General features: G+C 39.5%; 1 protein-coding gene across 2 annotated transcripts; it reads right to left on the reverse strand.

The window, feature by feature from the left end:
* Positions 1-4,280: 4,280 nt before the first annotated feature.
* On the reverse strand, positions 4,281-27,181 carry SPPL2B (signal peptide peptidase like 2B). 2 transcript variants are annotated; one of them, XM_058821064.1, is made up of 15 exons: positions 27,073-27,181; positions 18,997-19,116; positions 16,797-16,979; positions 16,005-16,094; positions 15,511-15,650; positions 14,557-14,699; positions 13,630-13,726; positions 13,357-13,473; positions 11,805-11,886; positions 10,936-11,010; positions 10,740-10,802; positions 9,365-9,464; positions 8,331-8,408; positions 5,963-6,123; positions 4,281-4,986 (listed from the first exon to the last, which is right to left on the reverse strand). In XM_058821064.1, the coding sequence occupies exons 1-15, from the start codon at positions 27,127-27,129 to the stop codon at positions 4,699-4,701; spliced, it is 1,794 nt and encodes a 597-aa protein (XP_058677047.1). In that variant the 5' UTR covers positions 27,130-27,181; the 3' UTR covers positions 4,281-4,698. The 2 variants fall into 2 exon arrangements, with proteins under 2 accessions (XP_058677047.1, XP_058677046.1); XM_058821063.1 differs by lacking the exon at positions 27,073-27,181 and adding an exon at positions 19,903-20,013.
* Positions 27,182-27,264: the final 83 nt, after the last annotated feature.

Raw genomic sequence — 27,264 nt, forward strand, 5'->3', positions numbered from 1 at the left:
ACTGCCAGCAGCATGAAATGGCTCTGGTTGGTGTGGTTCAGCTCTCTCCTGGCAGAACCAAGGGAGCTCATGCCCTGGGCACTGCCCTGTCCTGCTCAGCCCCTCCCCTGTCAGCCACTCCTGGATTTTTCCTACTGCCAGCACCAAAATTTCCTTATTAAGTCTATTAATTCCAATGTCATCCCTACTTGACAAACTGTTTTCCCAATTTGCAGCAGCCTTTCAGATTTTTGGGTATTTATCATGCCCTTAGATCTCTTTGTAGTAAACTCTTCCACTGCCTTTCTTGTTCAGTGTCTCCTCATGCTTTCTGACTAATCTTCAGGTTTTTTCCCTTTCTCCACCCTACCCAGCACCACTGGAAAAACCTAAACTGAAAAGCTCAGTGCAGCTCTGTTCTTCATGTCTTGCCCCAGCTAGGAAACCACATGCAAGATTAAAATACCTACAGATTAATTGTTCCTTGTTGATGATGCTTTCTGGACCACTGAAAATAGTTCCTGTCCTCATTTGCCTGAAGACACAGCCCTACATTCTTTTTAAAATATCAGAGATAATACTTGTCATGGAAAAAAGCACCATCTCTGCAGGCTTTGGATGTGCATTTGGATCTACTGGTATGTCTGTATTTCACATTTGTGTCAATGTGCTATGTGCAAGTGTCGATACTCATTAGTAGTATACACTGCTGCTTGGCCAGCATACTCAGCCTTCAGTACACTACAAATAACACACCAAATGATGAAAGCATGTACAAAACACTCTGGTTTGTTCGTGGACAGTCAATGAAGCTGCTGTTAAAAAGAAGTATCATGGGCTTTACATCGTATGCAGCCTCTGTAGTGCAACAAACCAGAAACACACACACAGCCACGGGGCTGAAGACAAGAACAAAAGCACTGGATCTTGCACTAAAACAGCGCACACGAGCTTTGACTTCAAGGCAACACTGTTCTCTAACATCCAGTATTGGCTTTTTTAAAGAGCTGCAGGTAAATTCGCAGCATGTCCCCGAGGCAGATAAATTCATTAATGACTGCAGCATTCATTAATGTCAGCACCACTTTCCAGCATACTCAGAAGTCAACAGGCACTACCATGGCAGTCATGATCTGTTCCCAGTTGGAACAATGCAGCAGGAAGGCAAAAATCAAAGCTGAAACACTGAAATGTGCATGGCTGAAGAATACTGTCAAGACACTCTTAACAAGAGCCATATTGAGGGGTACTGTAAGGAAAGAGCATCATCCTCTGAAGGAAAAGCTTGACGAATTATCCAAGACCATGGAAAATGTTCAAGAAATATGGAAACAGTTTTCTAAATGAAGTTTTCTATGAAGTATGTTAACAAATCTTTTGGAAAATAGGCTGTGCAGCAGATTTTCTGTTGTCTGGATCTGTCCAAGTTTAGAGAAAACGTTTAATATTTTCACAAGTGTAATTCTTACATAAGTGGATGCACTTTTATTTTAGTGCCACTGGTAAACATAGAATATATTTTCAAATCTATTCTTTTGTTTCTTTTTTATATATTTCATTTTAAATGCTCTTCATTTCTGACAAGAAAAGTAAAATCCGCAAAATTCAAAGAGAGTTCGAGATACTTTTCTCTTGTCATCCTCAGTAAAGTCTTTCATATTCCACTCTACCTTCAGCAGGGAACTGACCAAAACAAACACCTGAGGAAGGAATCTGACCCTCATTATGTGGTCCAAAGAGTCAAATTTTCTCAGATGGATTTTTGTTTTAGTGGTGTTGATTGTTACTGGGGTTTTTCTGTTTGTTTGGATTTATATTTTTTTCTGACTAAAAGAAGTGCTTCCCCTGAACATATACAAGTTCTCAGGAACAGAACCCTTACATTTCTAGACAAATAAGGCTTAGTATGTGAAAGACATAAACAAGAAGCCTATCAACATTATTTTTAACATTAATATTACTTTAATTACTTTAAATATTAAAACTCAAGTTTGGTGTGGAATGTGTATCGGAAATCATCAAATAAAATCAGAGTCAGTCACATTGAACCAACAGGCATATTTTCCTATACAACATTAAGTTTTAAATTAAGCTGAACAGGGAGCTTTTTTAAAGATAAAAAAATACAGCCTTTTGTTTGATGGAAGGGATTGATCTGCCCTAAGGATCAGGGTCCAAACAGTCACAGCCAAACTGGAGCACCAGGGTCACCTGATTTGTACAGTACTGAGATAGTCAAAGTCTGTAAATTGTTACCACTTCACATGCTTTAACTGGAGGTACTGCACTGAGAAGAAATTGGGATTTTTTTCCTGCATTCTTTGTTGTTTGGGAGAGAAAAAAATTACACGTAAAAATAGATGGGAATTCCTCAAAACCTGAGGTGAAGCAGAAAGTCCAGAATACAACTGTGAAATGCCTAGTTCAGTATGACCATTTCTCCTGTTTTAACTGAGCTATGAACAATCTGAAATAAACTGTTTCCTAACCACACAGGAGAACAAATGTGAAAGTACACTTTCAAGTAGATGATAATACCTAATGCTTGGTCATCAGAAAGCTACTCCAAACAACATTCTGACTAAGAGATGATCAAGGCAAAAACCAATAGAACTTTGAGTCAGTCTCCAACTTACCTTGCTATTTGTCAATCTCTTATTTAAACACAAGATTGCTCTCTTAATTTAATAACCATACTTACACAAAGACTTAAGGCATAATCCAGCTAATTGAAGTAAAATGTTTCTGTTGCTTTTTATTAGTAATAACTGCTTCAGGTTACTGCTGGCCAAAGTAAGGGTCCATTGAAGAGAAGACTGAAAAGCAGATTGCTTTAGTACTATCTTCCATTAGGGCAATTTGTAAATGAAACATTGTGTTGGCCATTGGACCCAGGGAGCCTTCCAAGAAACTTCATTAATCATCCTATCAGACAAGGTTCAAAGCTTTAAGCAGAAGCTGGTAAAACTCTGAAGCCAGAGTGTGGTTTTAGAGAAAGCTGCTCAATTCTAGAGAAACAATGTCCACAAAAGCTTTCATCCAAAAAGCCCAGGGCAAAATTTTGGAAGATCTAGCCAAAAAGACAATGGCTGATATTTAACCGACATTCTTAAAAAGAGAGCCCTTCAAGTCCAACTCAACATGCCAAGTGGAGACTCTCAATTCAACAGCAATGCCTCTGATTGCATCACTGCAACAATACTTTTGTGAATTACATTTTGGGCTCCCAAATACTTGAGAGTATTTCTTCCACACAATCTGGAATCATATCCAAGGATCCTATAATACTTCAATTTTCTATTTCAGTTTTTGTGTGAAGTGTTTGAGGCTTTCTGGAATTGCAACATAAGTGCAGAACAGACTCCTCTGATAAAGCCAAATGTACTTAGATGGAACAAGTAATACGCAAATCCCATCATCTTTCTATGTACAAAAGCTGATGCATGAAAGACTCAATCATGTTATACAGGAAAACAAACAATTTCAGGAATATGAAGTAAGACCAGCTGCACTCCAACATTTTTAAATTCACAAATTCCTTCACAATGTAGCAAGAAAGACAAAATAATGAGTGAGCTCCCAGGTTCATTCCAGAACCTGACAGACTATGCTTTGGCTGTTCTTGGGACAAAGACAAAACATGACTTAGGCAGTTGGTAAGTTACTGAGCAGCAAGTAGCTTTTAAATCACACCTGTCTCTAGCACCACATGTGCTCTGTTGGGAATGAAAAATCAGACTATTTTCTTCAGAATCAGAAATCACAATTATATTCCTTGAATGAAGAACAAATAGAAGCTCAAAGCCCCAAATGTAAGAACATTTGCGCTTTAACATTTTCCCAGTGAAAATGCTGCCTGTTAAGCTTAGTATAGTGCTACTACCTAATTTTTTTTTTCACCTATTTGGCTTATTCTTTATTTCTAAACATTCCTAATATGCATTTGTTTCCAGACATTATTCTGTGACCAACCCTGTTTATTATCAGAGCCCTTAGAGTTCATACGAATGCCTAGAAAGCTTCCTGGAGCTCTACTCACCCTGCCTTTTAAACTAGACTAGTAGCTCAGGTTCCTAGAAGTAAAAACAAAGACAAAAATTTAAGAGATGCATTTAATGCATCATGGTAGCATAAAGCCTTTAGGAGTAATGGTAATTTACCCATTTTCTGCATTTCCTGAATGTCAGTTTATAATAATGCATTCCCTTATATCAATGGCTTTGACAAGTCAGGAGAAGTAAAGTAAATGGTGACAATAGGGAAAGTGCCCCCCCCCCCCCCCCCCAAAAAAAAACCCCAAAACAAACAACCAGACCATATTTATCTCAAGTAAGCATTGCAGCAGACTTGTTCAATGCTTTTCCTCCATGTTAACCTACATCATGGTGAAGCAGTGAAACAGCCATACAAGCACAGAGTAAATAAAGACTCTTGATGCCACCCTGCTCTAATGCAAAGGGAACAAATGGTCAAAGGCATTCACTAACAGCGATCATTGAAACCCACACATCAGAACTCCTGGAGAGCACCATATTTCAGAAAGGTGTTTTAAGTATATAGCTGTACCAAAGCTGGAGACAGAACATTCCTTGTTGGATTTGATGATCAGACTCCTAGTGAGGTTCCTCAATGAAAGCAAACCCTACTAAACCAGTCCTAAATACATACTGGTTTTATGTATGTTTGTGAGGGAAAGTTAAGGAGTTCTTATCACATCACTTATTCCAACTGGTTTTGTTCTGCATTTAGGCATTTGCTTTCAAGGTCATCCTTATTCTGAGCAGTTGGTTCCTCACTGTGGGCCACAGAGACTTCTGGCTGCTCTGTCTTTGTGCTGGTATCAGCCAGCTCCTCTTGAGCCGAGGCGGAGCCGTGCAGCTCCTCCACGTGCAGGGTGGGGTTGGTCATTTGCTCTGTGTCTTGCTGAGAGGCTGGCACACTGCTGTCTTTGGGAAGCTGAGGGCAGTTGACAGGAGCTATAACCACAGGAGGCTGAGGTAGGTCTTTCTGTAAATGGAAGATCACAGTCAAAATGATGAAAAACAAGAACTATTGTGTCCAGTTATCCAAGGTAATGGTCATACAAGAGGAAGATTAAAGGTCCATCAACTCTGTTATCATTCTCCAGCAGTGGACAGATGCATGCATTAACCTTTCTTTGTGTTTTATAGGACACCAGGAGAATTTTTCCTTCCAGAAAAGTGTTTGCTTTCTGAGTGACTGCTCCTCACCAGTTTCAGACATGCTCTGCTGATAAGGCAGCAACAGGCACTTGGTCCTTGGCCACTATCCACTTCTGCCCACCTTTACTATCACTGTACAAGAACTGACAACTTTTACATAACATTTCAGATGATCTCCAACAATTAAATTAATTTCTCTAGTGGAAGCTTGTGAAAGTTATCACAAATAGTTGAATAATAAAATAAAACTCACTGGGGGAACCTCCAGCTTCACAGATTTGGCCTTCTAGTAAGTATTCAAAAACTAAAATAATGCATGATAGAAATTATTCCTTTTTGAATCAAGTTAATTTCACTTGCAGCACAGTGAAACAAAGGGATAATTTACAATACTGAACTACATTTCCACCTTCATAAACAATATGCTATGAAAAAATAGAAGAAAGCATTTTAAGGGTGTATTTTATATAGTACTAAACCCCACATTTTATATAATATTATCATCTTTTACTACTACTGATACTTTCAAGAAAGATCAAACAAGTAACATTTTGGCAGAATCAAGGATGAACAAGGTCTACTTTACTTTTCACTACTCTGATTTAAGTGGCCATAAACACTGCAAAAACCAGAAAACCTTACTGAGGCAAAAAAATGATTTAAAAAAGCAAACAACCAAGCAAAACCAAAACCTTTGCGTTTGTGTGATAATACTGCAATATTTTACTCAACTTTAATTCTAGTTAGGTTTTTATAATATTAGTATTTCCTGAAGACACTCATATCAAACTGGTATTCACCGCAAAGCCGCTGCCCGTCCAGAACATGGCAAGCTCCCTTCTCCAGAGGGCCACCACCAAGCTGGTGAGGAGAGTGCAGGGCACCAGGTAGAGGAGAGCAGGCTGGCCCATCTGCATCAGTGCCAAGGCAACAAAGGTCACAAGAAGGCCTATGCCATATGCTGGAAGAAAACAAACCCAGCAAAACACAGTTATTCAGATATAGCTTTGCTCAAGCACAACTAAATAATTGGCTAAAGGAGAATTCTCACTGGAATTTTTTTAAGCAATATGTACATCTCCAGAAGTTTTTCAGGCCTCTTTAGCATTATTTACACCATGTAAACATAGAATACTACAGTTTTTCTACTGATAACATGTGAAAGTAGTGTGATTGGCCTAGTCCATATTGTACAATTAAATAATTACCTTAAGCAAAATAAACACATGAAATATTGTGCATTATATTTATGAACTCAGCAGATACAGACAAATATTTTGACCATTATAAGGTGCTTCTTGTTTGGGTTGGCTTTAGCTGTTTCTTCCTATCCTGTCAGACAGCTAAAAAAAAGAAGCCAGCCTGGTCTAGGTTTTATGTTTTTATTACTTTCTATTTAATTTCTGCATAAATGTGGCAAAATTTATTTAGTAGAAGAGAAGTAGCTTGGATCTCATAATGTAATTATTTTTAATTACATTTTCCAGACAATGAAGTTAATCTAACATTTTCTTCAGATCCAGATTCCAGATCTTTCTTCAGAAAGCCAAGAAAGACATTGAGGGGCTGTCCAGAGAAGAGAACAGAGCTGGGGAAGGGTCTGAGAGGAGCAGCTGAGGGAGCTGGGAAAGGAGCTCAGCCTGGAGAAAAGGAGGCTCAGCGGGATCTCCTCACTCTCCACAACCCCAACATGAGGGGGCAGCCAGGTGGGCTCCCAGGGAACAAGGGACAGGAGGAGAGGAAATGGCCTCAAGTTCTGCCAGGGGAGGTTTACATTGGATATTAGGCAGAGCTTCCTCCCCAGAAAGGTTTTCCAATCCTGGCACAGCTGCCAAGAGCAGTGATGGAATACCTATCTCTGCAGGGATTTAAAAGATGTATGGATTTTGCATCTGGAGATATGGTTAGAGGTGGGCTTGGCTGGACTTGATGATCTCAGAGGGCTGTGATTGGAATAATCAATAACTTTTTACAGCTCTTGAGAACGTTTTTTTGGGCAGAGGCATATTCTGTTATTATGGAGAGTTCCGTATATATAATTATTACCTATTGTTTCTTATAATGATTTAAGTGCATTGCCTCACACCTGTAGGAAAAGCCTCTCTGTCCTCTCTGCAGTCTCCTATTAGGCAGCTGTGGGAAGCAACAGAATCTCCTCTTTGCCTTCTCTTCTTTTTACAACCCTGTGCTCCAGTCTTCATCCATCCTGACAGTCTCCACTGGATTTACTCCAGCATGTCAATGTTTGTCTGGCACCAGGGATCCTGCTTAACTCAGTCGTAAGTGACAAATTTTGAGGAAATAATCACTCCTCTCATAACTGCTGACTACATCTTGCTAACTCAGCCCTGTATGTGGCTCATTCTCATGACTGCAATAGCACACTGCTGCCTCTTTATCAATAAAATATTTTCCGATTTCTGCAAACATATTTTTAAAGTACCAGATAAGACAATTTTGTTTTACTATATATGAGACAATGATTTGGAACATCAATAAAAGCATCTCTCTACCCCTGCCAGAAGTGTCCATGAACCTAGATATTTTTCCAAAAGAATTTCTAAAGAAGTTGTTAATGACAATTTCTCATAACATTCACTGCAAGCATTCGAAGTCTTTGCTAGCAGAAGTACATTGTAAGAAAGACAACAGGAATCTGTCAGATCCTATTCATCAGTAGCATTTATGTTCATGGCACATAATTCCATGGATTTTACAAACTAAAGAAAACTTATCTAGAGGTGTTATAGTCATAATAATAAAATTCCCTAAATCATAGGTTATGGATTTTAAGAACACACAAGAAATTAAGAACAAAGTCAAAGGATGATATCCCTGAACTTGAATTGTCATGCACTTTACTCAAAGATTCATAAATCAAGAAACCACGATGAGTAGCTGAGTACATGTAAAAATAGTGTAATTACAAGGGGTAGATTGAGACCCTTGGCAGCCCTTACGTAAGGCAGGCAAAACAGCTCAGAAAAGCAACATCAGCTAGTTTGGTGATGGAAGATCTAGCCTTGAAAGCACTTTGCTAAATGTTTCTGTTTAATAATAAAAGGAGGAACAGGATAAAACCCCCAAATATGCCATGCAAGACTGATGACATGCTTTTAGAGGGAGCCACTCCTGTAGGTGTTGCTCAGGTGGCACTGTGGTACATACCTATTGTGCAGGCTACAAAATAGACTCTGGATGACTGCACCTGAATATCAAACCTATGGCAATAGGCTACCAGTAAGCCTAGGAAAAGAAAGAACAGTTACAATATGCTTTCAACCTAGTCACACACTTAATAATAAAAATAAAGCCATCAAACCAGCTAGGAACTTGCAAGAACTTTTTTTCCCAAAAAACTTTCTTGGCACCCTGTGTATAAGCACCATGACAACATATCCAGGAGGCTGCACAATTTACAAACCAGTTATCTGATGGTACAAGCCCCATGTATTGGAAGCACTCCAAAAGTAAAATACACAGCTACAAACATGCAAATCATAGATAAAAATGTCATCTCACCCCTACTAAACATTTGCAAAAATACAGTGTTCACAACAAGAGCAAGAGTAAGTTCAGCCCTTCGAGCTGGTACTGAAGACAGTAGAATTTTATAGTTAATGACTATGCCTGCTTCAGGTTGGGGGGAGGATGGGAGACTTATGGGCATAACAGAGTTCATATTTCCCAAAATACAAGAAAGTAAACAAATTATTTTGCAGAAGAAATCTGAAAGCCAGAAGGCACATAATTCTTTCATCTGCAGTGATGCCAGGGATAGTTCTACATACAATCTAAAATCAAATTTGGGATAAAGTGTGGCAGAAATACTGGGTGTAGTATGACTAACAGTTAGGAAGTTTTGAGTGGTCAGACATCTGTACTTAACCCATGTGCAAATGGACAAATAATTTCCTCTATCACCACACTATCAAATATGCTTTATAGTATAGAATCAGCTGCTAAATCTAGTCCTGCAATTTCTCTACATCTCTTGACATCACTGCATGTGAAAGTGAACCATGAGATTAATGTGCATTTTTCTTGTTGAAAAAGTGAATAGTGCACAAAAAACCCCCATACTTGAAAATTTATCAGGTTTATAGTAGTCAAATCAAACCTACCACTTGAAGCAGGAGTACAAGAAGAATAAACTAATATCACAATGCAACATGTAAAATTTTTAACATGCTAAACAATACCTGGAACTAAAATGTCTCCAAATCCTAGGAGAGAAAAAGGCCTGTCACATAGAGCCAATGGTGAGGAATTCAGTCGTGGAACCTTCAGGACCATTGGGAGCTTGGAATGAGAGAGACACATATCTGATGAAAAGCACAGTGACACTACCTACCAGAACTTGTTCCTGTTGTACTCAAAGTGCAAGTTTCAAATACATCAAACGGATCTTTTTATACATTCATTACATACAATATTACTGACAACTAACAAAACGCATTTAAGATGGGAGCAATGAAACACTTTCTAAATACTAAGTTAACTTCAAAGTTTTCACATACAATTGGGTGTCAACTCTGCTTTAGCTGCAGGTATGTACAAAATTTAGGTAAGCTGCTACATGCATAGGAAATAATTCATATAGTTCATTCACATGGGTGCAATAAAAGTCTCAGAAGACCAAGACATGAATAATTTTAAAAAGTCATTTTTCAAATCACTTTAAAGACTCTTCCCTGTGTTCCTATTTATTACATAAATTGCAATGTGAGGCACAGTATGCAATGGTTCATTGCAAACCTGTATTTTCTTTATTACAATACATTAAAGAAACTTTTTTTTTTATATACTAGTGCCAAAATAATTTTATATACTTAAACTTTCATGACATAATGTTGAATCCAAAGGGGTACTAAAGGGGTACAGGAGAGAAGAACAAAAGAAGTCAAAGAAATTAGTATGGACTGTATGGATTGATCCACATCCTGCAACAACTATTTTCTTTGCTATTTTCCCACATGACACTATTACATTCATTGCTGAAATAGATAAAATTAATCCTTAAATTAACATAACTTTGTTTTCCTACTGATTAGTTTTTTTTGTTTTGTTCACTATATCTCACTATCTCCTACATCTCACATACTTTCCTCCCTGAGTCAGCCACATCTTGTAAGGTGTTCATGCAATTGGCTGCTGTCCAACGGTGAAAACCCACTGAACACTGACTTCTGTTTTCTTCTGTCTCCAATTTGTGTTTCTCTCTTTTACCTACAGCCTCAGCTTTTCATAAAGCAAATGTCAAAAAAGGGAAGGAGGGGAAGAGACAGACTGATTATATGTTTAATCTCTTTAGGAAAAGATGCTCATGCTTAATTAGCAACAAGTTAATATTTACAGATGTGGTCATGTTTGTGTGAAGCTGAGCTAACCAGCTTTCTCATATTGAAACCCTGTCAAAAAAGATAAAGGAAAACCAAAGCTGGTGTGATGAACCACTATAAGTCTGCTTTGCCTCTCCAGAATTAACATTCAGGAGCACTTATTCCCATATTAAGTTCTTTTCAGACTGACATCTTCATTTCAGCTAGTGCCAGATTGTCAGACAACATGCAGTACCTTTTCATGAGTGGCAGAATCAGATGGGCCTGCAGCCACCTCCACCATTATACTCTCCCCAGTCTAAAGAAAAAATGGGAAAATTGTAAATCAGCACTTCATTCAGCAGCTCTGGGATCATTTAGGAACACACAGAGAAACAAGTCATTACACTTTGCTCTGTGGGCAGCAGGCAATAGAGAAGCACCTTACTTACCTTTGTTAGAAAAGGTGTGATAAATACAAAGAATACATCATACACAAAAAGAACCAGGAGGAGTAAGGTACAACCCTGAAGGAAGAGACAAGATATTTGGTATTTACATACAATGCATTAGCAAACAGCAAAGAATTAATAATTAGAAGGCTATTAAAAGAAAAAGCTTGCAAAGACTAAAACAAGTCAGTAATGTATTTTTCTTAATTCCTAAATATTTTAGATAAAGGAATAGGGTCTTGCATGCACCATATATAATAAAACACAAAATTACACGTTATTGCCCAAAATTCTTTATCGTGTAAAGTCTGAAAATGGCGCTACTTGAGTTTGCTGGGAAATATGAAGCAGCTCTGCACTGGGCATAGCTTGAAACACTATATACCATTTACTGTCAGTCTATACAAACTTATAGGTGAAGATAATTTGAAACAAGAGTTTGAAGAGCTGCTTAAGGAGCAAATAAATGACTAATACTAATTTGTGTCATAGGATACTGACTAATGTCAGAAAGACTTGGAAAAAAGCCCACTAGATTGATGCACATCAATTTGAAAAACAAAATCAAAACAATCAAAACAGAACAAATATCCCCCCCCAACAAAATACTCAAATACCAAATACATAAATAAAGAGGTGGTGCTTGATTTACTAGTCAACACTCTACAGAATCTACAGAACAATCATATGTCACTTCTGGGTCTTCATTATACTCATTGAATCCCTTTTTCCCATGCTGACATATGAATGGAATTGCATTTCTAAGACAATATACTCCACTATAAGCGACTCCTCTGCTCAAACACATACATGCAAAATTCTCTTTAACTTTCTTCTGAAAGTCTATAACTTCTGTTTAACTTTCATACCTTAAATGTAGGCAGGCGAATTGTTTTCAACATGTAAAGACAGAAAGCAATTCCTAAAGCATCTTGCAGAACCCAGGCCCACCTTAAAAAGAGAAAAGTAACATTTTTGCAGGAAACAGCAGGAAAAACAGACCAAGCCTTGTCCTCACTAAGGGGCAAGGGACAAAGAAAAAACCCTTTTATTCAAAGTACTTGCTTGAAATCGACATTGTTGTCAGCATGAGTTTGCAAATGGGAAGTTGTTTTTCATCAACCTGATAACCTTCCACAAAGAAGTGCCTGGGAGATGAGGGAAGACCTGTTGATTGTCTATCTAGACTTCAGTAAGGCTTTCCACTGACAATCTTCCATAAAATCCTCACAGAGAAACTGAGGAAGTACTAGCTGAATGAGCAGTGAGGTGGACTGAAAACTGGCTGCATGAGGTCAGTGGATACCAAAGTGGGAAGTGCTGGGGTCCTTTGTCCTCTAGATAGGTGTGGGACATGCACCCTTGTGTGCTGAGGGAAATTTACAGCTGGGCCCGGTTTTCAATTGTGTTTTGCAAGTTGAGTATAGAAGTGCTCTTTGCTTTACTCTCAACTGCTAGGGCTAAAGACAAGTAGGATCTGACAAAAACAAACTAAAGTTTCCCAAAAATTGCTATGGTCTAGGTACAATGACAGATGGTGCTGTTGGATCAATACATGGGTACTTGCTGATGGAGCTCTTGCAGGAAACACTCAGGCCCACATCAGCTCTCATGCAGAAAATGGATTTCCTAGTCCTAAATATTTTGGAACATTTCTATAGTACTGCTGTACTCCTCAGTCTCACACTTATCTCTCTAAAGGGTCTTTCAGAGTTGATGAATCCTGGATTTGAGTTCTGTCATTGATTGGTCCACACAGAACACAGATCCCACAAAAGCACTGGCATGCATTCAAATCACAAGTCAGAAATATTTGATATCATCAACAGAAACACAGCCAGCATTTCAGTTCCAATACTGAACCCCCAAGAGATTAACCAAGAAGATGAACACAACCTGTAGATATGGGAAAACTGGAATATCTGGGAGTGAGGTAAGAGGTAAAAAATCCCAAACAAAAACAAACCCACAACACTCTGTAAAAGATCCACCTCTAACAAAAGTGGTAAGAACCTGCTACAATTAGGTACTATAGCAACACTGGGTGTAGAGAATTACTGACTTGTACAAGAAAGCTGAGAGAAACTAAAGATCTGACAATCTTACCAGTTCTTATTCTCATGAAGAAATAAGTTAGACCACTTGTGTCCAACTTTCCATATCACTTCTGAAAAGCTGTCTTAAGTCAAAGAGATCGGAATACTGACTGAGACTCAGAGAAATGCAAGCTTAACAAGAGACAGTTTTCTGTAATTTAAATGAACAAGAAAAAGATGAAGTACCTAAGGAACAACTAAGAATTTCTGCATGTCTCTATTTTTTTTTCCTGTCATTCCTAATTTCTGGATACATGTAGACTTCTGTGGATGCCAGTTATTTATACTATAAAGTGTATTACAATTTTTAGCACAGATCACTTACTGATCTTCATTTCTGAAGATTCCCCAGACTATGCTGACAGAGATACAAAACACTGCCAGGAGCAACATCCGGACCTGGGGACGCTTGTGAAAATATGGCAAGTTGTTGTCTGGGATTCTGAAAAACAATCACACCAAAGCTACAGTTGTCTATGTATATAGCCTCTTCCTTTGTCGACACTTTGAAGCATGAAGCCACCTTTTAAACCCCACACCTACCCAACAGTATAAAAATCTAAGTTTCCCTATTAAAAGTTTGAAATTTGCCACATACCTACACTTTCCCAAGGGGAATCTTCTTACAAAGGGAGACAGACAGCTGTAAAGACCAATCGAGGCAGCCAGGCAGAATATTCCTATTATAACATAGACTGAGGGGAAAAAAAGTATTAAGTCCAAGTAGGATAAGGCAAGAAATGCATTTTGCATATCCTCCTGACTGAATAAAGAACAGATAGTCAGTAAGACTAAATGAGAAATAAGGCTTGCATTTCAACAGTGAAAGATAAATACAGAGACTTCAAATGATTGATTAGATTTGTGCTCTTTAAGTATCTAATTCTAGCTCCTTTTACTCAGGTGTACTTTATGCAATACCTACTTAAAGTAAAAAACCTCTATCCTAATCTTCTTAAGTGAGTCATAAGCCTCAAAGGCAACATATGATGAAGCATTTATCTTCTCTTTATGAGTACACAAGAGCATTATAAGGAACTGTTAAAGTCACTAAGTAGCAAAATGAATCAATACAAATGGGATAGATGCATGTTTCACTACTTCCTCAAAAATATGAAGAAGCATTAGGCTCTCATGTTTTGTCAATCTGGTAAGTGATCAGTAGAAAATTATAATCTTTATAAAGATAAAAAAACGATCCTTGTCTTGACTTCCAACTGAACAATAATAGAGAGAAAGAATAGGTCTGAGAACACCTTTAACAAAAATAAAAGGTGGAAAATACTAAGTCTGTATCTACTTAATAACCTTTAATGTTTGAAAGAAGCTTTATGATCAACCTCACAAAAAGAAGGATTAGAATCTACTCAGTGAGTTTTCTTACAGTATTTTAAATCATATTGGGATGAAGACACATGACAGAAGAGAGATGTTTCATTATTATTTTCACAATAAAGTGTACATTGAATGATGTCAGCCTTGTGATATTGAAGATGTATCAATACAAATACAACCTTAAGAGTACCTAAGTGGTCATAGAAGAAATAAAGGAGGACGAGCATTGAGCAGCACATCACCACAAACACACAGATCATGATGGGAGTCACATCCACTGTTTCATCATCGTGTTTCTCTGCCCCATCATCACGCTTGTGCTTCATGTATCTCCTGAAAGAGTAAAATGGCTACCATCAGTTCATTCCTTATGCAACAAAATACACAAGGATGCTGAATCTTCAGCAAAAAACCACAAGGGGTTGAAACAACACCAGTGTCTGCTTTGATTCCCACTCAAGTCAGTAGGGCACTTTTCCATGGAGGTATAAACATCAGCTGTAACACAAACGCATAAACGAGTAACTGCTGTGTTAACTTATCTAGAGAACTATTTCATTTGCTAAAACTCAACTGAATCTTGAAAACTACCACAGAATAATTTGTTAACTTCAGAAGAAATCCTTGAATCAGGTTGTGTATACAAAATAAATGTTAAAATTAGTGTGGGACAATGACCGCCTTCTCCCAATCCCACTTGCAGCCAAAAAGTAACCATAAAACTTCATTTAAAAGTTGGTAACAAACATAGCATATATGAGCCATCCAATCAATTTGGTTTGCCCTGTACCAGTAAAAGCAAATGTTATTATTTTTTTACAAAGCATTTATGTGGTGAATTTTTGCAAAAGGGAAGCCTATTACTTAATCATTTTCTTTCTGAGCTTTTCAAATTTTTGGTCTTTTAACATGGCAAAATCCTAAAAAAATTGACATGCAATTTAAACTCTAATGATTTCCTACAGTGACCAAACCAATGCAAGGCTCAGGGCCTTTTAAACATCACATCAGCATTTTCCCTAGAGTCTCCTAACCTCACCAGCACAGCTGCCAGGTGATGCTTACATAAACACCACCTTTTTTTTTTTTTTTTTTGTTCTGTGAAAAATACAGGAAAACTGGTATACTGCATTTAGTTACTCACTTTTTCACATCTCTGCTTCCTGCCCAGTAGCCTCCAATTGCAACAGTCCCCACGGCCATGACAAAGATAATCACCATGTTGTAGTCCAGCACAGGTTCATTTGGTGCATACATTGCTCCTTTCACTGAGCTGCCAAAACTCTGTGGAGGTAACTACAAGTTAGGAAGGACATCCAAAAATCCACCTCAGCAAAGGTTCACTTACTTAATTTTCACTAAGCAACCTCAGAATCAGGCTTTATTATAAACACATAAGAGCCATCTATTGGCTCTTCTGTTAGTGATATTTATTTCCAGCGCCACGCTGTATTTTGATTTTATTCCAAAGATGAGAAATAACCTCCCAAGAGATTTTTTTTTTCCAAAACACAATAATGCAGTCTTCATGAAGACACTCTCTACATATTCAAAGCTCTTAAGGCAGACTTAATACTGTTGAGCAGTGATTCATTTACATGAGATAATATAAATGAGAGTTTTTAGTATCGAGTTTACCTTGCCAATATCTAACATATCAGTATAGCTAAGCAGAGCCACAGGAATATCAATCTCTTCATACTGGCTCCTATTACCTCCAGGAGGAACCTGAAAGACAGTTAAGACCAGGTAAGAATATGTTTATTCCTGCAAATACTTCTACTGCTTCAAAAGGGTTAAAGTTGCAAATTCTGTTCTGGCTAATTTGAAAAATACTCTAGAAGGGAACTTAGTGACAGCAAACACTCAAAAGTCAAAATATATGCCTGCTCCCAGTAAAACAGAAGTAATATAAGACTGTAACAGCAAAATGAAGCAACCAAATTTCAAGCAGTTTTTTTGCACATCAAGGTCACAGGTTTATGACTGATGTGTGCCTCTAGTTTTGACCAAGACTCAAACCTACTGATTTTATTTTCAAAACTACTAATTTTACAAAATACATGCTGTGGCTGCTCAAGCTGAATCTAAAGCACTAGATTCAGTGTGGTAGTATGATGGAGTCACAAACCAACCTCATCCTTTGACTCCAGTTTCATTTGGAACAAGGACAATCCTGAGCCCTTAAACTGAATTTCACATGAGCTCCGTGCCAACCCTTCCTGCTGAAATGAGGATTCTTGTTTCATTCCTTCTTCCATCAGATGTATGGTTTCCACACATAACCATGCAACATATGTACATGCAGGAACACACATGCATTATTTACTTTGAAGAGGAACTTCAAATACCAGCAATGTGCACCGAAGACAAGACAATATCTAGCATCAGAGGAGTATCAGCAGCATAGGAAGATAAAAAGCAACTTACCAGTCTCTCTCTACTAACAATCAGCAGCCCACGGGCCCCATTTATCTGAGCAAGCCTCACTTTCTCATAGAAGGTGCAATTTCCTCGCATCACCATGGGGATTTGATTATTAAATCCCCCATGAGGTACATCAGAAGGAGAACACAAAACAGATGCTGTCTGATCCTGCAGTTGCAGCAGTGACTGAAAAAAAGAAATTAGCTAAATACATATATATAACATAAAATAATAAAAGAAGTCAAGAGCAGAAGACAGAGTTTCTAAAGAGTAATTTAAAACCTTCTAGTAATGGAGTGGTAGACTATTCTCAGAGCAAAATGAAAGCTGAAACAATGCAGTCTTCTCTATTATGTGGGGACCTGCCTTGTTTCACCTTATTGTACAGAATTCTGCTGGTAATAAAATTTGGGATATGACCTTCACTTGCATTTATTTTCTTCAGCATTGCTGCTGTTCTGATGCACACAGCCAGGATGTGGGAGGAGTACAGCAAGGTTTTATCTTTGCTGGGGTAGCAGAATGGCAGGCTGGGATGATAGAGAGTATGAACAGCTAGAAACCAAAACAGGCTGGGGAAAAGTACACAAGCATATGGAATAAACTTCCATCTTGAAACCTACTGTATCCAGTGACCTGAGATTTTGCATCCCAAGTACCTGAATACTGGATTCTAAGCTACTTCTCTCACTTGTGATCCAGAGACATTGCAAGCCTGTCCCAATTCCTTAATTTTGCCCTTCCTCAGACCCAAAGGCATCTAATCTGGTGTGTTTCTACAAGAACATCTCAAAGACACTTCAAGGTTTTAGAAATAACACTGGCATGAATTGTTCCTTGCAAAATCTAAACAAGCACTAGCATCTTTGCCCAGTTCTATTTGCAAGTTACCAGAAAACTGCAATTATCTACCAGACACCCAAGCTGTGCTAAGAGAAGCAGGTCTCAGCCCTTGCTGAGGTGAGCTGTCAGATTTGAGAAGAGTCAAGGTAAAGTTTTAACCTGAAAAACTGGAACAGTTTGTATTAAAAATCCACAGGTACACAACATACAATACCTGTGCAATGGACTCTACAGTTTTAGGAGGGAAAGGGAAGTGTCAGGTTGTCAGGAGCTTCTGCCTTATTCAGAAAACTGCTGTCTCCAGCCTGACCTCTGGAGACAGTGAAATGCTCCAACCCACACTCCTGGCCAGGCAAGATTCAGAGCACAGAGCACAACACAAATGCAGAGTGAGCTCAGAGTGCTGCACTGCACAGCCTCAGCTGATGAACTGTACTGCTGCAGGACTGAAGGAGGAGGAGCAAGAATGTGAAAGAAGGGAAAAGCAGGAAAGAACCAAGGAAGGAGACAGGGACAGGCAAGGGATATAGCATACACTACCCAAGCCTGTGCAAGCTTTCTGGACTGTACTGGCTCCTGCAGAGCTACTGAGATATGAATCTAGTGAAGTTTTAGGAGACTGATTTAAACAAGGTGTCCAGAGTACAGTCTCACAAGTACCACAGTCAGTCATGCATGTGCTGATTCACATTATACAGTCAGGGCAACTGCAAGAATTTATCAGCTGAGTCTATACAAGGCAAAGACAACTATTGATGTATCTAGGGACTAATCTACATGTGCAATAAACCCACCAGAAGTAACTGAGACTTGCCTACACACTGGTAAGGAACTCTAATAATTCTGTGGGGCTCATTCAAAGTGTGTTTGCTGATTTCATCATTCAGTGCCAGTAACTTTGTCTCACAGAAAAGAGTGAAGAATTTACTCCATTTTCAGCTCATACAGCTTTGAATAATGCAGCAAAAGCTTGACATAGTTTATGACTACCAAATATTACACGTGACACTGAGAAAGCACTAAAGGCCACAGTCACCATATAAGAAAAGCCATGTGATATCTTCTTGTACCAGGCTGACTACAAAAACTCCTTTGCAAGCCCAGGTATGTGCCATTTGAATTTCATTGATCACACCATTGAAAAGGAGTATTTTTGTTTTGAACAGCAACAGTCATTATCTCTGCACAATGCCTGGAAATGAACATTGCCATCCAGTGATCTTAGGAGATAAAACACTTTCTAGGCAGAACAAACAAAGCGGTTGCTTCAAATTCTACTAATCCAACTAAAAAATCAGAAATTTCCTTGTAACAAAGGCATTTCTATACATTTTTTGTCATTAGTTAGCTAGGTACTTACAGCTTTACCCAGATCATGTGGCAAATGAGCCCACTGAGAGTTGAAGAGAATACAGTAGTCTTTTCCTTTGCTGCTCCCCTTCTCTGAAAGGACATGTACCATCCCATACTCACAGTACACCTGAAAAGGTAACAAAAATTTCACAAGAATTTTAGGTTACATAAAATGTCAGAAGTGAAGGGAGTAACTTGCTGTTGACTGGCCTGCTTTGTATTTTTAAAGAAAAACAAGAGTCTAAAAAGTTTCCATATCTGTGCAGGGAGTACAGTGGAATTTGTTATTATTTCCATCATGCTTCAAAGAAAGACTTTAGCTACATTAGGCAGATTCCCTCCTACACAGCAATTGGCCAAAGAATCAAATGAAACAATACTGGATGTGTTTAAAGAAAAAAGACTGAACCCAACAAACAAAAAAGCCAACCTCAAACAACACTGATGCACATATATATATAACCACAGCATTTCATGATTTTATGAACAAGATACCAACTCCTGAAAGTACAGCCTGAAATAATGATCAATTCTAAATTTGTCTCACTCCAAAACTCAACCTTGGACACCTTTGCTGAAGATGTGGCAAGACCCCAAAGCAGCAGCAGCTCTTTTTGTGTCCTGGGTAGTACACAAAGTCTACCTACTGCATGTATTTATCACTGCTTCAATGACCAGTTGTCACTGTTGTCAAAACTCCAATGACATCTGCAACAACGTAGGTAGTGAGATTACATATCTAATATTTATAATTAAAGGCCTGTCCTGGATCTGGCTGGGATGGAGTTAAGTTTTCTTTATAGCAGCTGATGGTGCAGTGTTTTAGTTTTGTGCCCAAAACAATGCTGATAACAAACTAATGTTTTAGCATTGCTGCACAGTGAGCAGTGTCAAGGCCTTCTCTGTTTCTCACCCTGTTCACCTGGTGAAGAGATGCCCAAGAGGTTTGGAAGGGGTCACAACCAGGCAGATGATTCAACAAGGAGATATTCCATACCCATAGCATTTCATGTTCATTTTTATAAAGAGGTTAGCTATCTTTTGCATCATGTACGTGTTAGAATTCTCCTGAAGAACTCACGGAAACTGAGATAACAGAACCCAGATCCTGTAGTAACATGGAGTAAGAGAACAAGAATTACAGCAAAAAATAAAATTAGTAACATGCAGCAAATCTACCAGTTTTAGACATCTCAGTTGTGATACACAGTATGTAACTTACTCGTTCAGTGAATTGCTTATACTACACCTAACTGCAAGATGTGCTGATTTTAGCACAAATATTTTCAGCTTCCCATCCCTGCAAAAAAAACCCAAAAAACCAAAAAAACAAACCAACAACAAACAAACAAAAAAAACCCCACAGCCAACACAGTAATTTCCTCATTATTTTGGTTAGGTCAGATTGTACCAGCCATTTCCCAGCAAAACTGGAAGATCTGGGGGCTTTCAAGTAGGTACTAGCAAACATGTCCTTAACACAGATGTTTACACAAATCTCATTCTTCATGATGAGGTCTGTTCTTTTAAACATCTGCTCCTATCCTTCCTTTCCCTGTGTATAGTGACACAATTTTGTGAGTACTAGGTATATTCTTCATCTTCCATCCAAAAAGCTGAACCTAAATCATCTATAAGAGTATATACATATATATATATATATACACACACACACATACATATGTATGTATATACATCACACACATATGTATGTATATACATAATCTGCAAAATAAAGTACTTTTGTGGAGTTGATGCAGTTGTTTGTTTGTACCCCAAGTCCTAGGAGATTAGTTTACCTAGGGAATCAGGAAGACAAAATAACAGTGGAAATATGTACAACTCCCCTAACACTAGTGGTAGTTTCCTTTAATTACTGTTGATTTCATTCTTGTATTAACTGAGTCAAAATAATTTTAAATCCTCCCTGATCTTGGAAATGGTTAAGAAACACGAAGTGTATGATGAGGTCTGTTTGTAGTGTTCTAAGGATGCTGAAATAATCCTCCTGGCCATTTCTGAGTGGCAAACAGGTCCCTTGCAGTGCTTCTCTCTCTGACAAGAGGCTCTTGTCCTTGCTTGAACAAGAAGGCATCAGAGCATCATCACTTTACCAATCAGCCATCAAGTCTACAGGACACTTGCTCCTCAGAGCAGCAACACAGGGCTTGCAGGCTCTGTCTTGGCAGGACTGTCAGGCACCATCTCCACTCATTGAAAAAGAGTAAATCAGGAGCGTCTTTCCTTTATACAAAATACTGAACATCAGCTCCTCAGTGTGAAGTTCGCTTATATGCATTCTGTGGCCATCTGGTCAGGTTTGAACACCAACACATTAAGAATTCAATTTCAGATTAAGATCTGACCAGCTGCTGCAAAAAGATTTTAATGCTTCACATACAAACGTAGTGCTCAGAAAGCAGGACAAAACCTAACTTTAAAAATGTAATTCAATTATACAAACCGAGAGCAATGCTTCTTTTTGAAGGAGAGTCTTGCTGATCTTCAGTTGCTGCTTTAGAGCCTCACAGTGCTCTTACAGAGCAATTTCAATGTTCAAGAAGTGCTGTCTGGTAATAGATTACAAAAGAATGATGCTGAGAGCAAATGCAAATCATATCTGTATTTTAGCTTCATACAAGCTACTAGATAGTCAGGAAAAAGTTGACCGCATATTAAATGCAGCAGTCTCAAAACACTGTTTCAGCTCACTGATTTGGAAATCCAGTCCGAAGGAACACCAGACACTGTCAATGTGACTGGAGTCTTCCTCTTATCATTTTTGTGTTCCCAGAGCATTTGTTTCCTATTGTAATGGGAAGTTTCTCCATTTTACTGAGGACATTCACTAATCCTTGCTAGCACTTAGCACTTGGAAGTTGCAAAAAACCCAAAATACACCAACCAACCAAAATGCCCTTAAACCAAACAAACAAGCCCCCTCCCCTCACAACCATCTTATCTTTCTACCATCCCCCTTTGTGTCATACTCCTCTCATACCCACACATCCAATTCCTTCCTTTCCATTCTTCCTTCTCTCTTTTTCTTGTTCAGCACTCAAGCAAAACTGAAGTCATTGACTGAAGATATGTTTAACTGGTCTATTGCTCTGCTTTAGCTTTCGCCAAGGAAATCACTTTGTGCCTACCAGAACTGATGAAACTTTGTTCAGGAGATAAATATAACATCATATCCCTAACCATTGCTGCTACTAATTAGAACATTGTGACAGACTAATTTGTCAACATCTAGTTTAACATTCCTAACCTAAACACACCAATGATATGATAATTATGCAGTTACACTCTTACAAATACACCTAACACATCTGTTTCTTCATGTAGCAGCTGAGCAACAAGATGCTAAAGATGACTGGAGTCAGCAAAAATGTCGTATCTTAACATGCTTGTTCAAAAATCCATTAAAAGAATCCATCAGATTTATTTCTCCCTCTTTATTTCAAACCCTACTACACAGAAATTACCATGCATCCCTAGGAGACACTCAAGGTAAAAAGATGTTTTTTTGAAAACTTTTGAGAATTACAGAATGGTTTAGGTTGGAAGGGACTTTTAAAGGTCACCTTGTCCAAATCCCTGGCAATGGGCTGGGAAATTGTCAAGTAGACCAAACCTTGTTCAACCTGGCCTTGAACACTTTCAGGGATGGGACACCCACCTCTTCTCTGGACACAGTGAGGAGTTGTGTGTTTTACTAGTATTTTACACTGTGCCAGTTTTTACCACCTGCATTGTAAATCACTCTTTAACACACAGAGTGTGCCCAGAGGCAATGATGGCATTCTGCTGCAAGATGTCAGCAAAGCAGTAAAGAAACGTCATTGTAAAAATACACAGGAGGTAGAGATTTTTATATTTAGCTCTTCTGCATATAAATGGTCTTTGTTAACATATGCAGCAACTTTTTCCCTTTTTTATAACATGAGTGCTAACTCAGTCCTTTAGAGGCAATGACATTTGTCCTGAAGCAAGCTGATAGGGGAGGTCACACCGATTAGCTCAATGCAGATTTAAGCCACTTGAGCACAGTGCAAGTTTCCAAGAGATCTGTGCAGAAAGACAGGCACTACTGTGCATATGCTGTGAGGAAACAAGAACTCCAATTCCCTGCCATAGTGGACTTGTTAACTCATATCTCAGGTATCCAACCATAGCACCTAAACAACAGAAACAAATAATTTAGGAAAATAACCTGTACTTATTATCTTGAATTTGATTTTGAAGAGTAACAAATAACAGAGATGCAAATACAGTCACACACAAAAGACAAGAACAAAAGAATGTTCCCTGCTTATTGTATGTGGTCTAACTGGGCTTAGATAAACAAACAAAACATGGAGGATTTTAGCTTTGAATATTACATGTACAATTCCCTCCAAAATCTTCAGGCAGTTTTGTAGGAGCTCTCCCATAATTGAACAGCTTTATGCATATGGGAAACAATCAAGCTGTACAGTTAAAAGTCTCACATCTATGAAATATATGGCACACATCTTTAGAATGAGAGTAAGTATAGGGTGTGTTGCTACATTTCTGTGGAGATAAGCATTACTGGAACTCAGGAATAATTCCTAAAAGGCACCCGGGAGGCAGTTATACACAATTTTGCTTTCTGAGCCATTTAATGGATGTTCTTCAAAGAAATATTAAGGGAGTAAAAGGTTCCTAATGTGAAATGCTCAAAACATTTTAGAAGCTATGTGGATTTGTGTTCCAAAGGCCAAATGAAAGTCAAGTGTGAGAGGAATTAAATGCAATAAGAGCGGGGCTAAAAGCAGAAGAGGGAACACAGAGTTTTAGAAACTCAGTAGAGAACATAATCTGTGGATAATGTGGATTAACAGACATTTTTACAAAGCTATTATCACTTAGAAGCAAAGCATGGTTCTGAAGTTTGTTCTTATCCACTTTCAAGCATCCAGGTTTGTTTTTATTCATGTCAGTAGGTATGAGACAACAAAAGTTCAAGCAGTGCTGCTGATGCACTGGCATAGATATTTATGATGATTCCTTACTCCTAGAGACCACTTCATATCCTAAATTAACCCAGGAGAAAATATCATCTCCTGTGCAATCCTATACAATGTGCCTACAACACCAAAGGGTCTTTTCCAAGTGTTTGGATATCAAGTCCAGCCTTTTTCAAACACAGAAAACAACAGCTGCTATGACAATAAGGTATATTATAATACTTGCCTCTTATTGATCCTGTGGCTTACAAAGCACACAATAGTGTATAATTAACACAAAAGAAAGTGTTTTCTATAAAGCTGCAAAACTGGAAAGGGTTTTCACACAACAGAAATGTAAAATCTGAGGGCAGAATTTAACAGAAGAGCTAATCTAATGTTCACGGTAATAGAAGGGCATACTTGTTAACTCTAAATCTCATCAGGACCTTCCACAGACCAATGCATAAAAGAGAAGAATGCTCCCCAGTTTATTTGCTGTGCAAGTTTTTTTAGGTGAATTAATGTAGCTCAGAGGCAAGCACTGGACTTGCAAGTTAAATTATAGAAGAAGGCAGAGAGGAAGAATTCAGTTCACCAGTATTTCAAGAAACTTCAGTGTGTGTGACTGAGCCAACCCAATGTCTGTCTTGTTTGTTCCTCTCTGCCTCTGGCCCCACACTCACTCATGTCCCATACACCTTTTCTGCTTTCAGCAGCTCTATTAACTGACCTAGCCACTCATATCTCAAGAGAGATTTCACAGGCACTGGGAGCTGTGTTCCTTGAAGAAGGAATGAATGAGCTATCCTCCTCTTAGAGTGGGTACCATGTCTGAGTTCCCAGGAGCTGGAGTCATTCTTTCCCATGAACTGCACTGATCCATCTGGAGACCAGCAACAGCAGGCAGCAAAGCTGCCACAAATAAAACGCTCCTTCAACAAACACAGTGCAGAGAGCTACGTATTCATGATGCAATGATTCCAGGAGACTTAAATCGTCAGCCACCACCATAATGCAGAATTTCAGACAGACTTTCCAATTCTTTGGACCCATATCAGAGTGCCCTAATTTAAAATACAAACCAATCACCTCAATTCAACATATTCTGCTGAAAGCTGCTATAGTGAAGGCCAGCTAGATCCAACACACTTGCTGCAGATCATGTTGCTATGTTCGTCACTAGTCAAAGGCTCACGTATCTGCTGTTGTTACAGGAAACTGAGGGGTAACAATACCTGGGAAGAACAGGAATTTAAATGAAATGTGAGAACTCAAATACCAAAGCAAGATCTAAGTGCAGATTGTACTTGGATCTATAAGATCACACCACTCTTAGTGTTCCCAGATAAGGACCCAGATTTGGAAGAGCCATACTTCAGTAGCCAGGCTGATCCTTCTCCCTAAATCAGAAGACAGAAGCAAATGTGGACACTACCTCCTCTTGCCCCAGGGAAAACAAAAAAACCAAAACAGTCCTATTATCCTGTTTCAAAGAGGGAGACAAAGGTATATGCTCACTAAGGCAAGAGTAAAGCACTGAGAATAAGTACAGCTGGCACAAAGAAAACCCACACAGCAGCTCCTGACAACAGCTGTCAGCTCTGTCCCCTGGAATGACTGCAGCCATCAGTCACAGGGGTACCAAACCAGGACAAGTGCAGCAGAGCACTCTTCTCTGCCTCACACTAAGGAGGATGTGCTACTCAAGCCACCCCAACAAGTCCAAGCACAAGAGATGCAGAAGTTATGCACAATACAAGGTATTCAAGCAAATTTTTAAAACACCAGCTTGGCTAACAGAAACATATTGGCAGCACACAGTACATCCACTTTTCACTGCAGCAGCAGGACTGCTTCAGTACCCTGGCCAGTCTGCCCAAGCTTATTCAAATACATTAACACTTCCACTGCACAAATATACCAAATGTTTACAGACAGGAACGTGCTGCAATGCATGGAGCTGAACGTAAGACCTCCAAGTACCCACTGGTGGACTATCCACGCACTGTCCTTCTGCACTGCCATACGCTCACCTTCCCCAAACTGATGGGTCAAACTGACTCCGTGCCAGTGTTTGACTCATTCTTGTTAATTCGTTAATTAAATCTTATTAATTTGTTGGGACTACACTGGCACTACCAGTCCCTGCAAAGCATCAGTGGAGATGACAAAATGCATGGGGCATGCAAGAGCATGATGAACACATAATGAAGATAAGGATAATGGATGCAAAAAGGGAATGATACAGAAATAAAGAAGATAGCTGACAACCAGACTACTCTGTAACTAAAGATTATTGGCAAGGAAACAGTAAGGAGACAGAGGCAGAAGCAGGAAAAATTAGAGTTCCATGTTACGATGTTACACCAATAATATTCAAGAAGCCATAATACACTCCAAATTACCTAACAAACAGTCAAGAAGTTTAAATGACATATTAAATGACGTTTCAAAATTTTCAGAACACAAAACACCAAACTTAAAAGGCAAAAGCTATATACCATGCAATGCAATTGCTAGAAATCCACTCTCTCCTGTATGAGGATTACATGCCTAGTTTGTCACACCCTTAGAACGTATCCCACAAAATAATTAATATTTTAGTAATGACAATCAATACAAGACCCAAGGCAGACTACAGAGTCAGGGTCAGCAGAAATCCCTTCTCTTCTGCTGAACGCTTCCTCTCAGGGAGTTTGTCAGTCAGGATAAAGCCAGAGCCGTCACTGCGGGGATCTGGCCCGGGGGCTCGGCTGCTGGGCTGGGCCCACGGGTGCCCGAAGTTTTAGGAACTACGAGGAAAACGCTAGTTACTAAAGAAAGCACAAAAAGGCCTCAAACAACCCCAGACCCACAGATGAATCAATACTGCCAGATCGTGGAGGGCAGGGCCGGCAGCCCCATGCGCTCCGCTGCCTTCCTGCGGCCACGGCTCGGCCCCGGCCCGCTGCGGGGCGGCTGCAGCACCCCCGAGCGCCCACGGGAGGCGGCTCCGGGCTCGGACGCGCCGCACAGCCCGCCGGGGCCCGGCTGCGCCCGGGGCCGCTCCCCGCCCTCAGCCGGGCTGGGCGCGTAGCTCGGGCAGCGCACGGCCCGGCACGGCCACTGACCTGCGGCAGCAGATGCAGGAACAGCCAGAGGCGGAGCGGGGCCGGCCGCGCCGCCATGCCGGGCCTGCCGCGCCGCCGCCGCTTTGTTCCGACCTGGGCCGGGCCGGACCCTTCCGCACCGGGCACCCAGAGCCCGCCCCGGACGTCCCGCCTCAGCGCCCCGAGCCGCCAACCGGCTCCGCCGGGGCACGA

Source organism: Ammospiza caudacuta, chromosome 28 (genome assembly GCF_027887145.1).
Source record: "Ammospiza caudacuta isolate bAmmCau1 chromosome 28, bAmmCau1.pri, whole genome shotgun sequence".
In the NCBI taxonomy this organism is placed as follows: Eukaryota; Metazoa; Chordata; class Aves; order Passeriformes; family Passerellidae; genus Ammospiza; species Ammospiza caudacuta.

Excerpts from the sequence above, each read along its gene's own strand:
- SPPL2B (XM_058821063.1), bottom strand. The coding sequence starts at position 19,995 with ATGCTATGGGTATGGAATATCTCCTTGTTGAATCATCTGCCTGGTTGT. Across the intron at positions 16,095-16,796 it reads TTGTTAGTAGAGAGAGACTG|GTTCCTCCTGGAGGTAATAG; the intron begins GTAAGTTGCTTT and ends ACTGTCTTTCAG. Across the intron at positions 8,409-9,364 it reads TGGAGACATTTTAGTTCCAG|GCTTACTGGTAGCCTATTGC; the intron begins GTATTGTTTAGC and ends TTCTTTTCCTAG.